We start from the raw sequence: 12,035 nt of genomic DNA, 5'->3' as shown, positions 1-12,035 counted from the left end.
ATTATTTATAAAAATGTTTTTCCTTCAGCTTAGGCCGATACGTATTCTTCAACATATTTTTGGTAAAAAAAAAAAAAATCCCAATTATGGATTATTGATTGGTTTGCGCAAAAGTTATAACGTGTACAAAATAGGGTGTAGTTTTATGGCATTTTTTTTTTTTTTTTTTTTTTACAAGTAATGGAGGCGATCGGCGATTTTTATTGTGACTGCGACAATATGGCGGACACATCGGACATTTTTGGGACCATTGTCATTTATACAGCAATCACTGCTATATAAATGCAGTGATTCCTGTGTAAATGACACTGGCAGTGAAGGGGTTAACCAGGGGGTGGCAGTGTAGGGGTTAAAGAGGAGGGCCGGTTAAAATAAAAAAAAAAAAACAAATAAAAAAAAAAAAAAAAAGTCAGCAGCTGCAAACACTGCAGTTGCTGACTTAATAAACACAATCACCTGTCCAGGGCGCCCGCGATGTTGGCTGCCCGAGGCCGACCCGTCCCTCGGCTCTCGGGTCCCGGCGCCGCCATTCCCTGTAAGGGAAACAGGCAGTGGAGCCTTATGGCTTCACTGCCCGTTTCCTACTGTGCATGCGCGAGTCCCGCAGCTACTGCGCATGCGCGAGTCCCGCAGCGCTTTCCGAATGGGACGCGCTGTGTTCTGGAACACACAGTTCCCAGAACACAGCGCGACTCATTACCCAGAAGACGCCGCGACGAAGACAGAAGACAGAAGATCTCCGCGGGAAGAGGAAGATTAGGATAAAGTGCCTAGCAACAGGCATTTCTGGTAAGTTAAAAAAAAAATTTTTTCATTTTTTTTTTTTTAGAATTTTTTTAAATGTTTTTGTTTTTCAGGGTGGCCCTCCACTTTAAGTCTGTCCTAGGGGAGTGTTACTAAAGCCTCATACACACAGTCGGACTTTGTACAAACTTTTCCGTGGACTTTTGTACAAAGGGCGTGGTCCACAAGTTTGTATTGTATACACACGGTCGGACTTTTTCATAACAAACACGAACGTAATGATGTCACAACGTACTGACGCTGCTTCAAAAGAGGACGTTCAGTGACTCCAGCGCTACCTTTGGTGAACTTCTGTATTGTTGTCTGATCTTTTGCATTGGTTCTGAGCATGCGTGTTTGTACCTTGTACAAAAGTCCGATACTTTTGCGTACACACGGTTCGGACTTTGCTCCATCGCACTTTTGTTGCCAGAAAGTTTGTCCGTTCGCACAGCCAACAAAAGTCAGATGAAAACAGAAAAAGTTTGTCCGATGGAGCGTACACACAGTCGGATGTTGCTCCAAAACAGCTAATTTGCATGTTTGTTGTCAAAAAGTCCCACCATGTGTATGGGCCTTAAAGAGGAAGTAAACCCTGATGAGTTTACTTCCTCTTTTTTTCCCTGCAAAGGTAAAGCATAATGGACTACTATGCATCGCATAGTAGTCCATTATGTGTCACTTACCTGACACAGGAGCCAGCGAAGTCGCCGCTGTCCCCTGTAGTCCGCCGCATCCATCTTGCTGGTGGCGTCTCGCAGCTCCGACCAATGACATCGGTGAAGCCGCGATGACGTCACTCCCGCGCATGCACGCGGGAGTCGCGTCTCGCAGCTCCGCTGCTGCCATTCGGCGAAGCTGCGATGACGTCACTCCCGCGCATGTGCACGGGAGTCGACAAATTAGACAAATCCATTCTTGGACTTGCCGCATTTAGTGCGCCTGCGCGCCGCTGTCTACGGCGCATGCGCCGTAGACAGCGGTGCCCATTTTCGGCCAAATATCTCCTAAACCATATAGGTTTAGGAGATATTGCTTGGACCTACAGGTAAGCCTTAATCTAGGCTTACCTGTAGGTCAAAGTGGTTTGAAGGGGTTTACTTCCTCTTTAACTTTGCGTGGCTGTGTGTTAGTGACTGAACACTGATCTCTGCTCCAATCACATGTAGCAGAGATCAGTCACTTGTTGCTAGGCAGAATGGGGAGATGCTGTTTATGGCATCTCCCCGTTCATCCGCCCAGCGATACGATCGCGGGTATCCCCACAGCGATGGAGCCCGCGGGACCCCCGACCGGACTCATGGGGGTCCCGACTGGCGGCACGCACGCGATGGCAGGGTGGCATATAGAAATGCCCATACCTGTACGCCAATATGCCTGCCCGTGGCATTCTGCCGACGTACATTGTCGTGTGCCGGTCAGGAAGTGGTTAACTGACAATTGGACGCTCCTGCGATGTACTACCCAAATTAAATGTATGCCCTTTTCCCGCCACATATAGAGCTTTTATTGGTGGCATTAGATCACCACACTGGGTTTTACATATTTTGTTATTGAAAAAAAGTTAGGGCCGGTTCACACTGCAGGCAAGGCGAGGCGACACCGACTTGCCTCCCCGCGACCTGCCGCGACCTCAGCGGCGATTTGCAAATGACTTCTGTATAGAAGTCAATGCAAGTCACCCCGAGGTCGCCCAGAAGTAGTACAGGAACCTTTTTTCTGAGTCGGAGCGACTCGAGTCGCTCCTCTGAGAACGGTTCCATTGTACAGAACGGGGGCTACTTGTAAGATAGCGGCGAGGCGAGTCGTGTCGCCTCGCATCGCCCGCTGTGTGAACCGGCCCTAAAGTATAAAAAAAAAATATTTTGTTATGGTGGCTGGACTTAACCAGCTTGCGGACCTGCCACCATATGTGGAGGGGTCCAAATCCACAAGTGGTTAATGCAAAAGACACAAGAAAGGTAATTTACACCATACACAGTTCACACAAGCGCCTAATTAGAAAGGTGGACTGGACAGTGGACATTTATATGAATATTTATTTACTCTTTTATATTTTATTATGGACCAAAAAAGCATACCTTTTTCTTAAAATGAATTTGGTTAATAAAAAAAAAGTGAAAATCTTGGGCTAAATGAAAAAAAGTGCCTAATCCAAAAATTCCATTTGCATTTCATACTACTGGTTCATTCTACAATTGTTTCCTGTGTTGATGTCATTTTCAGATTACAATTGTCGATTAATTATGGAACCCGTTTCTCTTCTCTCTTTGTTTTGCAGCTCCATTGCACGTAAACGCAGGCAGTCGGGTCGCAGAGGGAAGCGGGTGCCTCTCCTCCCCCATGAGGCGGAGCTCTTAGCGGGCATAGGGGAGGAGGAGATCAGCCAGCTCCTGGCTCATCAAGGTTGGTGTCAGCATTACATTGTGCAGGAGGGTTTTTTGATTGGCAAGCATCGGGCATTCACCATGTTGTGTTTGATTTTATTTAAAGATCGTATCCAGGAGCGCCGCCGGAAGCCGAGGCCGGAGGAGGAGTCCTCGTCATCATCATCCTCTGCGTCAACACCCAGTAAGTACAGTAGTACTGTAGTAGTGACACTAATACAGGATCCTTTTCCATTTGTCCAGCCTTCCATTGTCGATTCCAATGTCATTGCTTCTCACTCAAGCAGTGACAGGTGGAGCCTCTACGACGTTCTGTCAGGTAACGCAAGCGCTTGTGTAATTTACGTAATCTGACAGAACGTCGCCGCTCTGAACTGAGGCGCCTGATCAGTGTCGTGCACCTAGCACTCGCCGCTGGAACCAGGACAGGTAAGTGCCTCCCTGTTTTTATTTTTTTTTTACTGTTTTTGTAATTTATTTTTGGATTGCCATGCTAATGGATAATTATTTAATTTTATCTTTATACAGTATTTATAGTAATATCTTTAAAGCTTGAACATTGTAAAGTTCATCATTTCTCCTTTATTATTAAATAGGTCTCGTCATTATGCAGTCAGAAGGGGAGACTGAGGAGGAGGAAGAGGCTGAGGCGGCAACGCCCACATGTAAGTTAGTATAATCTTGCTGGTATATCTGCTGCTGAGTGATCAATCATACATGTTTCAATGTTTTTGTACTAATGTGTGTGAGATTGTTGTACACTGCAGATTGTAATTGTCTTTTCTATATTAAATTGATCAACAGCTGCTGAGCAGGAGGTGGAGGAGACCTGCCCTGGAGAGGCTGCTGGGGATGCGCCGGAAGGTGACCAGCCAGACGCGGCAGATGCAGGGAGTAAGTACAACTTTTTTAGTATTTTCCAGGGAAATAGTATTTTAAATATGAAATGCTGGTGGCATACACTGACTGCTCTGTACACACTCAGCCCGCCCGTTACATGGCACAGTAAATCGTTCCTTCGCTGTCTGCAACTTTAAGGACAGGATGATATGATATCAGGGTTCAGTTCAGCTCTTCCTGATAACCCCTAAGCTCCCTGGAATGTCCCCCCTCCCCCGATCACTGCACAGCAGGTTGGAAGCAGAGGATGTGTGTGAGTGATGATCAGTGTCCAGCTACACACACAATGCTATTACTGATATCAGTGCTGTGCAGGGCAGTCATTGTGTTGGCTCTGTTTGTTTCTTTCTTCTGCTGGTGACCAGGCTGCTGCCCATTACTAGTCCATAGGGATTCTCCAGGTTACTGCTGCTGATACTAGTGCAGCATGCCATTTACTAGAACTGGGCTGTATTTTCCCTCACTTGCAGCATCTGAAATTGTCTTTTTCTCCTCTCCCTTCCACCAGCAGCTGCAGGAGAAAAATATAGCCAATAATTTCTAAAATGCTGCCCCCCCCCGAGGTCTGCACACCCGCTGTGCCCATTATGAGGGGTTCCCATCATCCCTGTGCTAATTTCTGGGGTCTTTACAACTGCTGTGTCCATTATGAGGGGTTCTCACCATCCCTATGCTGAGTTCCCGGGTCTGTACACCCACTGTGTCCATTATGAGGGGTTCTCACCATCCCTGTGCTGAGTTCCCAGGTCTGTACACCCGCTGTGTCCATTATGAGGGGTTCTCACCATCCCTGTGCTGAGTTCCCAGGTCTGTACACCCGCTGTGCCCATTATGAGGGGTTCTCACCATCCCTGTGCTGAGTTCCCGGGTCTGTACCCCCGTTGTGCCCATTATGAGGGGTTCTCACCATCCCTGAGCCAAGTTCCCAGGTCTGTACACCTGTTGTGCCCATTATGACGGGTTCCCACCGATAGGCTGCAGTGATGGAGGTGACACTGCATATAGGTATCACTCAGTGCCCATGGGCACTGATAGGTGGTACTGAAGGGCCTGCACTGATTATCAGTGCCTTAAATTATCTGTGTACATATCCCCTGTACAGGGCCAGTGCTACCTATAGACAAGGTAGGTGCTGGCCTAGAGCACACATCAATCCTGGGTGACTTACCGATGCCCCCACCCACCACCTCCAGGCTCAGTGACGGACTCCACCCCCAAAATGTTAGCAATCTATAAAAAGGTGGTGTACTGTATACATGGGCAGGGCAAAAGGGGTGGAGTCAGTGGTGGGGCCAAAGGGGCGGCAAAATTAGGTTTCGCCTAGGGTGTTAAACTCTTTCCTCATGATGTCTGATTTAGTGATGTCCAGTTCATGAATGATTCGTTCTTTTGAATCGATTATTTTCAGTGAACTGGATGTCGGATGAATCGATTTATCTGAGTGAACTGATTCGTTTGAAACACTTCACTCTGTGCACTCACTCAGTACATACATAGCAGAGCAGGCCTGGTAATATGATCCTTGAGTGAGATCAGCTGACTCTAAGCACAGGACACTCAGGAACTGGATACAAACTTAAAACAAGAGTCAGGAGTTCATTCACAGTACACCGAGTTAACCACTTCAATACCGGGGGGGCACTTAAACACCTTCCTGCCCAGACCAATTTTGAGCTTTCATCGCTGTCGCACTTTGAATGACCATTTGCGCGGTCATGCTACACTGTACCCAAATGAAATGTTTATCATTTTTTTCCCACAAATAGAGCTTTCTTTTGGTGGTATTTGATCACCTCTACGGTTTTTATTTTTTGCGCTACAAATAAAAAAAATACCGAAAATTTTCAAAAAAAAAATATTTTTTTGTTTCAGTTTCAAAACTTTTTAAATAAGTACGTTTTCTCCTTCACTGATGGGCACTGATGGGGCTACACTGATGGGCACTGATAAGGCGGCAGTGTTGGGCACCAATGAAGTGGCACTGATAGGCGGCACTGATGGGCGACACGGACGGACACTGATAGGTGGCACAAATTGGCATGGATGGGCGGCACGGATGGGCGGCACAGATGGTCGGCACGGATGGTCAGCATGGATAGGCGGCACAGGTGGGCACTCATAGGCGGCACAGGTGGGCACTCATAGGCGGCACAGGTGGGCACTCATAGGCGGCACAGGTGGGCACTCATAGGCGGCACAGGTGGGCACTCATAGGCGGCACAGGTGGGCACTCATAGGCGGCATTGGTGTTATGCTATAGTAATGGATGCCAATCAGTGCCAAACAATAATGCATGCCAATCAGTGATGCCCATTGTGGGCACTGATTGGCATCCATTATGGGCACTGATTGGCACCCATTGTGCTAACTGGCATCCCTGGTGGTCTAGGGAGGATTACCTTTTCCCTGGTGGTCTGGTGGTGTCCCTGGTGGTCCAGTGTGGTCATCCTCGGGGGGGCTGTGCTGATAATCGATCAGCACAGACCCCCCCTGTCAGAGGAGCAGCCGATCGGCTCTCCTCTACTCGCGTCTGACAGATGCGAGTGAGGGAAAGCCGATCACCGGCTCTTCCCATTTACACTGTGATCAGCCGTGATTGGACACGGCTGATCACGTGGTAAAGATTCTCCGTCTACGAGTACGACTACGACTCTTTACCGAGATCGTAGTTGCCGGGTGTCAGACTGACACCCCGCAACAACGATCGCCGCGATGCGCGCCCCCGGGGGCGCGCAGCGGCTCATAATCCTGATCACGTCATAATACATCCGGTCAGGATTATGAAACCACTTTGCCGCCGTCAATTGCCTATAGGGTGGGCGGCAAGTGGTTAAATAAAGAATCATACAAGTTGTTACCGAGTTAAAGAGTCATATCAGTTTTTAGAACCCAGTACACTGAAAGAATCACGAGTCACCACCAGTAAAAAAATACACTAAACCAGTGATCAGGTGGTATGGACAGCCTCAGGCCCTTTCACACTTGTGCGACTAGTCCTGCTACTTGAGACTGCAAAGTCGCATGACAAGCCACACACCATGATTACCAAGGAGTTCAGTTCATATCTGTGCGACTTCAAAGTAGTTTTTGTACTACTTTTGTCTGACTTTGATGCGACTTGTGGCAGAGACATCAAGATTACACAAACATTGCTTCAAGTCATGGCAAAAATCATGGCAAAAGCATTTGACTTTCAAGTCGCACAAGTGTGAAACTAGCTCATGGTAGTGGTAGTAAAATCTGATCATCGTTCCTGCGCATGCGCTGTAAAGGCTACAGGCAAATCTGATGGCTAGCAATGTTAACTGGAAAGTTGGCCCATCAGAATGCAGTTCACATGCACAAAAACCCACTTTTCATTTAGGCTCCATTTCCACTTGTGCAACTTGTCCTGCGACTTTGTACTCTATGATTTCCAATGAGTATTATATTTGTATCTGTGCGACTTCAAAGTAGTCCCTGCACTACTTTGGTCCCACTTTGATGCAACTTGAGATCCATAGACCTCTGGAATACACAGGCATTGCTTTAAAGTCGCATCAAAATTGCAGAATTGTACAAATTTCAGGCTGTGTTGGCCTGAAAAGCCTGAAAGTTGCACGATTCTGCCGTAACTTGAAGCCATGCCTGTGTATTCTGGAGGTATATGGACCTCAAGTCACATTAAAATGGCCTAAATGAAAAGCGGGGTTAGTGTGCATGTGAACTGCATTCTGAGTCAACTTCACAGTTAACATTGCTATCCATCAAATTTGTGGAAACCTAGGCTCAGGGCCAGTTCACACTGCTGCATAGTGCAAAATCGCATGCGATTTGCACTGCAGTGCAAATTGCAGGCGATGTCCGTGCAATGAGATTTCAGCCATACAGATAGTATGACTGAAATCGTATCGCATTCGGACTAAACTCGCACTGGAACCTTTTTTGTTTCCGCACCAGAATCGGATCGCATGGCACCCATGCGATCTGATTCATGTCCAAACTGACACTTTGCAGTGCGACATGCTAACTGAAATGGGGGTGTCATTAACATTGTATGACACTCCCCAGCAGTTCGCATATGTCGTTGTGAACTGCTGTGCGAGTCGGGTGCGATGGAGGAACCCGTAGTGGAATCGCAGGGTTCCCGCATCGCACAAGTGTGAACCCAGCCTAACACAGTTGTTTGCGTATCACCAAAATTCATGACACTGAGCTAATCTGACAATAGGCTAGTGCTCTGCGCCGATGAAGTAAATCAAAGTAACCGTCCCCATGTTACCATGTTATGTATGGTTAGAGTGCAGAAGCCATGTGTAATGTATGTATTGTATTATCTATCTAATGTATTTCCTTTTCCTCACAGGTGAAGTCTTTATCCTTGAGCTTCACCCCGTGGATGTGGATGAGTCGAACCTGCCCGCGTCTGGTTGGCCTGACCGTCCTTCCTCAGCAGCTTCTCCAGGGCCCTTCCATCCTCCAGTATCCCCCCCCCACCTGGATACAGCCATGGGTGCTGCCTCCTCCTCCTCCTCCTCCTCCGTGCCTCAGGCCGCGGTTTCCCCCCCCCTCCCCCCCCCTCCAGAGCCACATATAGATTATCAGCGGCGCATTTTGGAGGTCCAAGAAAGGCAGTACGCCTACATCAGGAGGCTAGGGCGTTCCTTGGGCCTCCACAATCGCCGCCAGTATGTGGCTCTGGAGAGGTGCCGAAGGAGCCTTCATAGGCAACTGGAGGCTATTCGGTACCTTGGTGAGCAGATGACTGGGATGAATATGTCCCTACAGCGTCTGCTCACCAGGTCGGGGGAGGATCAGGAGGATATGTAAATAGTTTTTTTTTGTTTATTTGTACATATTTTTGTATTTTTTTATATTTTGTTACATTAAAAAAAATTGTTGTTTAAAACTACTTGTTTTCTTGAATTTTGCTTTCCTAGTTCGATTCGTTATGATATGTATGTGATGTTGTTTCTCTAAATTAACTACTCCATTTATAGTTATAAACTTAGTAGAGGCCTTATAATTGTGCTTTTCCTACATGTAACCATCAGGCTGAACTTAGAAAATTTAAGAGATTTCTCTCTACACTATTTCACTGTGCAGAGGGTAATCCCATGTATATTGTGTCCAGCAGTGGCGAAATTATCAGAGTCGCAACAGTCGCAAGCGGGACTGGGCCCTGTAGTTAACAATAAAAGTAGTGTGTATCTATCACAATATAAGAATGGATTACGCTAGACAGGGTATTAATTACAGAACCAATCTTAAATATATTCTGGCGCTCTACATGTTTCGTGTTTTGGTCAACGCTTCCTTAGGAGCTTTATCAATTTTTTACATTTCTTCATGGGGGCACCCCAAGAGAAATATGCAGGAAGAAAAAGGAGAACCACAAGAAAGTATTTCTCTAGGCAGATAGAGCGATTTTCACATCGACATCACACTTTAATATGTATAGGAGCCTGTGGTTGGCACTTGGCATAAGGGCTTCAGATATTTATGGTATAAGGTATCAACGGGAGGTGATTTTGCACCATACTCTCTTAAATTCAGTTAGCCAATTCCTGTATCTTCTCCAACAAGGTAAAATGTAGGCGAGCTTGTCTCAATAGCTTCAGGGTTCAGAGGGGGACCTTTGAGCCCCTTGGGTGTCTTCCTCTACCGGGAGATAGGGCCCTGTAGTTCACCACTTCAGGGGGCCCACTGGCCGCCCGCCCGACGCGTGAAGGGCCCACCTGCCTGTCGGGGGTTTGTGTCTGTTAGGTTCATGCTGCGGGGAGGGGGGCTTTCATCAACTGTGAGGGGAGAGACTGTGAGAGAGAAGCGCTCCGCCCCCGCCTATCCATAGGCAGAGATACTGTAAGGGATGTGGAGCAGACACTTAATAAACTGGGCTGACCAATTCATTGAAGGCAACGGAGGAGCTCTCCCCTCTGCGATTGCACAGTGTTTAAGGATGAGATCGGTGGGGGGATGGGATCAGTAAGAAGTGCCCCTCCAGTACCACCATTGCCCCCCTGCAGTACCACCGCTGCACTGGTGTCCACACGCTGCACTGGGGGACACAGGCTGCACTGGGGGACACAGGCTGCACTGGGGGACACAGGCTGCACTGGGGGGGACACTGCACTGGTGGATACACGCTGCACTGGGGGACACACTGCACTGGTGGATACATGCTGCACTGGGGACACAGGCTGCATGGGGGGTCACACACTGCACTGGTGGAGACAGGCTGCACTGGGGGACACAGGCTGCATTGGTGTCACACGCTGCATTGGTGTCACACGCTGCACTGGGGGACACAGGCTGCACTGGTGACACAAGCTGCATGGGGGGTCACACACTGCACTGGTGTCCACACGCTGCACTGGGGACACACACTGAACTGGTGTCACACGCTGCACTGGGGGACACAGGCTGCATTGGTGTCACACGCTGCACTGGGGGACACAGGCTGCATTGGTGTCACACGCTGCACTGGGGGACACAGGCTGCATTGGTGTCACACGCTGCACTGGGGGACACACACTGTACTGGTGACACAAGCTGCATGGGGGGTCACACACTGCACTGGTGTACACACGCTGCACTGGGGGACACACACTGAACTGGTGTCACACGCTGCATTGGGGGACACACGCTGCATTGGTGTCACACGCTGCATTGGTGGACACAGGCTGCATTGGTGTCACACGCTGCACTGGGGGACACAGGCTGCATTGGTGTCACACGCTGCACTGGGGGACACAGGCTGCACTGGTTGACACACTGTACTGGTGACACAAGCTGCATGGGGGGTCACACACTGCACTGGTGTACACACAAAACACTGGGGACACACACTGAACTGGTGTCACAGGCTGCATTGGGGGACACAGGCTGCATTGGTGTCACACGCTGCACTGGGGGACACAGGCTGCATTGGTGTCACACGCTGCACTGGGGGACACAGGCTGCACTGGTTGACACACTGTACTGGTGACACAAGCTGCATGGGGGGTCACACACTGCACTGGTGTACACACGCTGCACTGGGGACACACACTGAACTGGTGTCACAGGCTGCACTGGGGGACACAGGCTGCATTGGTGTCACACGCTGCACTGGGGGACACAGGCTGCATTGGTGTCACACGCTGCACTGGGGGACACACACTGTACTGGTGACACAAGCTGCATGGGGGGTCACACACTGCACTGGTGTACACACGCTGCACTGGGGGACACACACTGAACTGGTGTCACACGCTGCATTGGGGGACACACGCTGCATTGGTGTCACACGCTGCACTGGGGGACACAGGCTGCACTGGTTGACACACTGTACTGGTGACACAAGCTGCATGGGGGGTCACACACTGCACTGGTGTCCACACGCTGCACTGGGGACACACACTGAACTGGTGTCACAGGCTGCATTGGGGGACACAGGCTGCATTGGTGTCACACGCTGCACTGGGGGACACAGGCAGCATTGGTGTCACACGCTGCATGGGGGGTCACACACTGTACTGGTGTCCACACGCTGCACTGGTGTCCAGTGTCCACACGCTGCACTGGGGGACACAGGCTGCATTGGGGGTCACACACTGCACTGGTGGACACACATTGCACGGGGGACACAGGCTGCATGGGGGACACAGGCTGCACTGGGGGATACACGGCACGCTGCACTGGTGGACACACACTGCACTGGTGTCCACACGCTGCACTGGGGGACACACTGCACTGGTGACACAAGCTGCATGGGGGGTCACACACTGCACTGGTGTACACACGCTGCACTGGGGGACACACACTGAACTGGTGTCACAGGCTGCATTGGGGGACACACGCTGCATTGGTGTCACACGCTGCACTGGGGGACACAGGCTGCACTGGTGACACAAGCTGCATGGGGGGTCACACGCTGCACTGGGGGACACACACTGAACTAGTGTCACAGGCTGCATTGGGGGACACACGCTGCATTGGTGGACA

General features: G+C 49.5%; 1 protein-coding gene across 1 annotated transcript; it reads left to right on the top strand.

Moving 5' to 3' along the window:
• The first annotated feature begins 461 nt into the window (after nucleotides 1-461).
• LOC143940730 (uncharacterized) lies at nucleotides 462-8,958 on the top strand. The gene is made up of 5 exons (XM_077462411.1): nucleotides 462-3,189; nucleotides 3,277-3,354; nucleotides 3,767-3,835; nucleotides 3,975-4,064; nucleotides 8,416-8,958. Exons 1-5 carry the CDS (start codon nucleotides 2,997-2,999, stop codon nucleotides 8,877-8,879), a joined length of 894 nt encoding a protein of 297 aa, XP_077318537.1. The 5' UTR covers nucleotides 462-2,996; the 3' UTR covers nucleotides 8,880-8,958.
• Nucleotides 8,959-12,035: the final 3,077 nt, after the last annotated feature.

This window comes from Lithobates pipiens, unplaced genomic scaffold (genome assembly GCF_037356315.1).
Source record: "Lithobates pipiens isolate NorthernLeopardFrog02 unplaced genomic scaffold, aLitPip1_a1.2 Scaffold_3, whole genome shotgun sequence".
Lineage (NCBI taxonomy): Eukaryota > Metazoa > Chordata > Amphibia > Anura > Ranidae > Lithobates > Lithobates pipiens.
Note: the sequence above shows the minus strand (reverse complement) of the source record. Positions and strands in the feature narration are given on the sequence as shown.

What these genes read in the sequence shown, in the direction of transcription:
- LOC143940730 (XM_077462411.1), top strand. Translation starts at nt 2,997, where the DNA reads ATGTCATTTTCAGATTACAATTGTCGATTAATTATGGAACCCGTTTCT. An exon ending in TGAGGCGGCAACGCCCACAT is followed by an intron (nt 3,836 to 3,974) that starts GTAAGTTAGTAT and finishes ATTGATCAACAG; the next exon opens with CTGCTGAGCAGGAGGTGGAG. An exon ending in AGACGCGGCAGATGCAGGGA is followed by an intron (nt 4,065 to 8,415) that starts GTAAGTACAACT and finishes TTTTCCTCACAG; the next exon opens with GTGAAGTCTTTATCCTTGAG.